Here is a 3,269-nt window from a genome sequence, read left to right as displayed (position 1 = left end):
ATAATTTTTTTTTCACAATTTTTAAAACAAACCCACGCATAGCGTAGGTATTCATCTAATATAAATAAAATGTCAGAATCAATATTTTATGATACTAACTTTTATTTAATAATATGATGTACATTTCTGTGGTTTTTCTTGGCACATTAAAAGATAGTGATAACCAAACCAATCGATATGAAACGTACACGTAGTGCTTTGTAACCGTAAGTAGTGCTAATACGTAGACTTTAAGAAAATGTGATCATTAATGTGCACGTACATTACATAAATAAAGTTTTTTTGCTGAAGGTCTATATAATTTTTTTGGCTAAAATTTGTGTTTCTATTTATGAGTCATTTCATCTAAAAAACTTGTCCGGGAAATGCTTCGTCATTTTATGAAATTGGTCGACATACATACAAAAATTGTCTTGAAAAATTGAATAAACAATGAATGTGAATTAATCTTGCGAATCCAATGATTTGGGAACAAAATAACGTGAAATAGAAACGAAAACATGTTTTCAACAAGAGTCAAACATGTCGTCTCGATCGGCATTAAAATTACTTTAAATAATATAAGAGGAAAAATGTGACGACTAAGCTGACGTTTAACATATCAAATCCTATTGCACTTATAAATCATCATCTACTATATATATATATATATATATATATATATATATATATATATTTCTATTGCATCCAATTTGCATTCACCAAAACATTTAACTCCAATCATCACCTCTCTCTCTCGTTCTCCTTCTCTCTATCTCTCTCACAAACGAAGATGGATAAATTATCAATCCGATGCTTTATCTTCCTAGTTCTCACCAGCTTCGTCACCGTTGTTTCGTGTTTGAGTGCTGCAACAGATTATAGAGAAGTTGGTAAGCATAATAGCTTACAATTTTGGTTCATTTTTTTTTTTTGATAACCGAGTATCCTGGCCCCACCGAGGTGGTCCACACTAGAGACCGAACCCTTATGGCACGGACGCACACCCGAGGGTGGGTCATGGCCAGGTAACGGTCTTCGGTCTCGGACGCCAGAGCAAGTCCGCATGTAAATTCCCTGGTGGCCACTAGTATGTAGCAAGGAGGAATCGAATCCGGGCGTATTGGGATTACCCCCTCAACCACGAAATCCGTCCTACCACTAGCCCACCTTGTAGTGGTTTTTGGTTCATTTTGTTCATACATAATGGTTTATAATTTTTTTGGTTGCATTTTAAAAACTAAATTATATGATGGATGGATGAATATGTAGAGGATGAACACGAATTCAGCTACGAATGGAACCAAGAGAACGGGCCAGCGAAATGGGGAAAGCTAAGACCGGAATGGAAAATGTGTGGAAAAGGAGAAATGCAATCGCCTATTGATCTTATGAACAAGAGAGTTAGACTTGTTACTCATCTTAAAAAGCTTACTAGAGACTACAAACCTTGTAACGCCACTCTCAAAAATAGAGGCCATGATATGATGGTAACAATTATTACCCATTCATATACATATCTCTCATTTTTTTGAGTTTCAATTTTTTTTTACATATATACTCTTACTTATTTTGTCGCAGCTGAAATTTGGAGAAGAAGGGTCAGGAAGTATTAAGGTTAATGGAACTAAGTATAAACTCCTACAACTTCATTGGCATTCTCCCTCGGAACATACTATCAATGGAAGAAGGTGTGCAACATTCTATAACATAACTATATACATGAAATATTATAAATAACATTAATATATAATGAATTGTACCCAGTTATGTAAATTAAAAAAAAAAAAAAGTTGACATACTAATTTTGATGATCCCTACCATATTGACAGCAACTTTATCTATATATATATATATATATATATATATATATATATATATATATATATATATATATATATATATATATATATATTAATAGTTGAATCAACAAAATTAAATTTTTATTATAAAACGGTTAACGGGTGAAATATTTAATAACAAAATTTGCTCTCCTTTCTTCTCGATTATAACATGTTCGGTGTACATGTGCTTACTTATTATTATGATATGAAATGGTCTAATCAAAAAAATTCAGATTCTCTTTTTTCAGAAAAAAAGGAGCATCCATTTTTTTTTGTTAACACCATAACAATTGAGTATTATTTTCATTTTCTTATCAAAATTAATTCATTTTTCGTTATTTTCTAACAACTAAATTTCATCTCTATGAATATAAATTTGGACCTAATCCAGATTTAAGCCATACCATAATAGTTGGGACCATTATAATACTAAAACTTAATATAAAACAAAATAACTTTATTCTTTAAAATATTTTAGAAAATTAAATAACATCTCATATGAGTTAAAACAATAATCTCATATATGACTTAAACTAATTACGGAAAAAATCTCATATGACTTAATCTGATAATTTGTAGGAAGAATATATACATTATAAAATTTAGATACCAGAACCATACATGTAAAATCTATCTCTGAACCATAAAACTTTGTAGATGTATATAGAAAACAAAATCTTATTTGTGTTGATAATTGTTTGATATTGGAGCCATTTATCCTACAAAAGAAACCTAATAGAACACAAAGACATTTGTTCAAAAAAAAAAAAAACACAAAGACATTAACATATACACAAAAAAAGTTCTGATGAATAAATAACATTTTATTTTATTTTGAGTCTAATTTACGATTCTCCTAATTTTTAAATTAAAAATGTTGCAAAAATAATTACTTAATATTTTAATTATAATGTTGAATCAATTTTATAAATGGTTGATCCATATTTAAATTTAAATGTTTAATTGACATCATATGGTGATCAAGTTACTTAAAATTATGCTATTTGTCGAGCTTATTATAAATTACATTCAAATTTATCAGTATAAATTAATGGCATGGAATCTTATGGTTTGTAAATTAAAAGTTAGTTTCAATTTTCTGATATTTAAAAATTATTTTCGATTTTTACATACCAGTTAATATATAGTGGATACATCATATATGGTAGGTTTGCTCTCGAGCTTCACATGGTTCACGAAAACATCAACGGGGGTTTGGCTGTAGTCACAGTGCTCTACAAAATTGGAAGACCAGACTCTTTTCTCGGATTGGTATAAATCAGAATTATGACTAACTAAGCTTTTAGTTTTCTAAATAATTAATTATGATCGTAACTAATCTTGTTCTTTTTTCTTTTTGATTAGCTGGAAAATAAATTGTCGGCAATTACAGATCAAAATGAGGCGGAGAAATATGTAGAAATGATTGACCCAAGGAATATTAAG

General features: G+C 29.4%; 1 protein-coding gene across 1 annotated transcript; it reads left to right on the top strand.

Annotated features, from left to right (window-relative positions):
* Window positions 1-709: 709 nt before the first annotated feature.
* LOC9317009 (alpha carbonic anhydrase 2) lies at window positions 710-3,269 on the top strand (the record flags this gene model as incomplete). The annotated part of the gene is made up of 5 exons (XM_021029024.1): window positions 710-872; window positions 1,252-1,469; window positions 1,561-1,670; window positions 2,993-3,095; window positions 3,189-3,269. Coding segments are annotated over exons 1-5 (612 nt in total), but the record flags the coding sequence as incomplete, so codon positions are not given.

Source organism: Arabidopsis lyrata, assembly GCF_000004255.2.
Source record: "Arabidopsis lyrata subsp. lyrata unplaced genomic scaffold ARALYscaffold_4, whole genome shotgun sequence".
Classification (NCBI taxonomy): Eukaryota; Viridiplantae; Streptophyta; class Magnoliopsida; order Brassicales; family Brassicaceae; genus Arabidopsis; species Arabidopsis lyrata.
The sequence above is the reverse complement of the archived record's forward strand: the minus strand, read 5'-3'. Positions and strand labels throughout refer to the sequence as shown.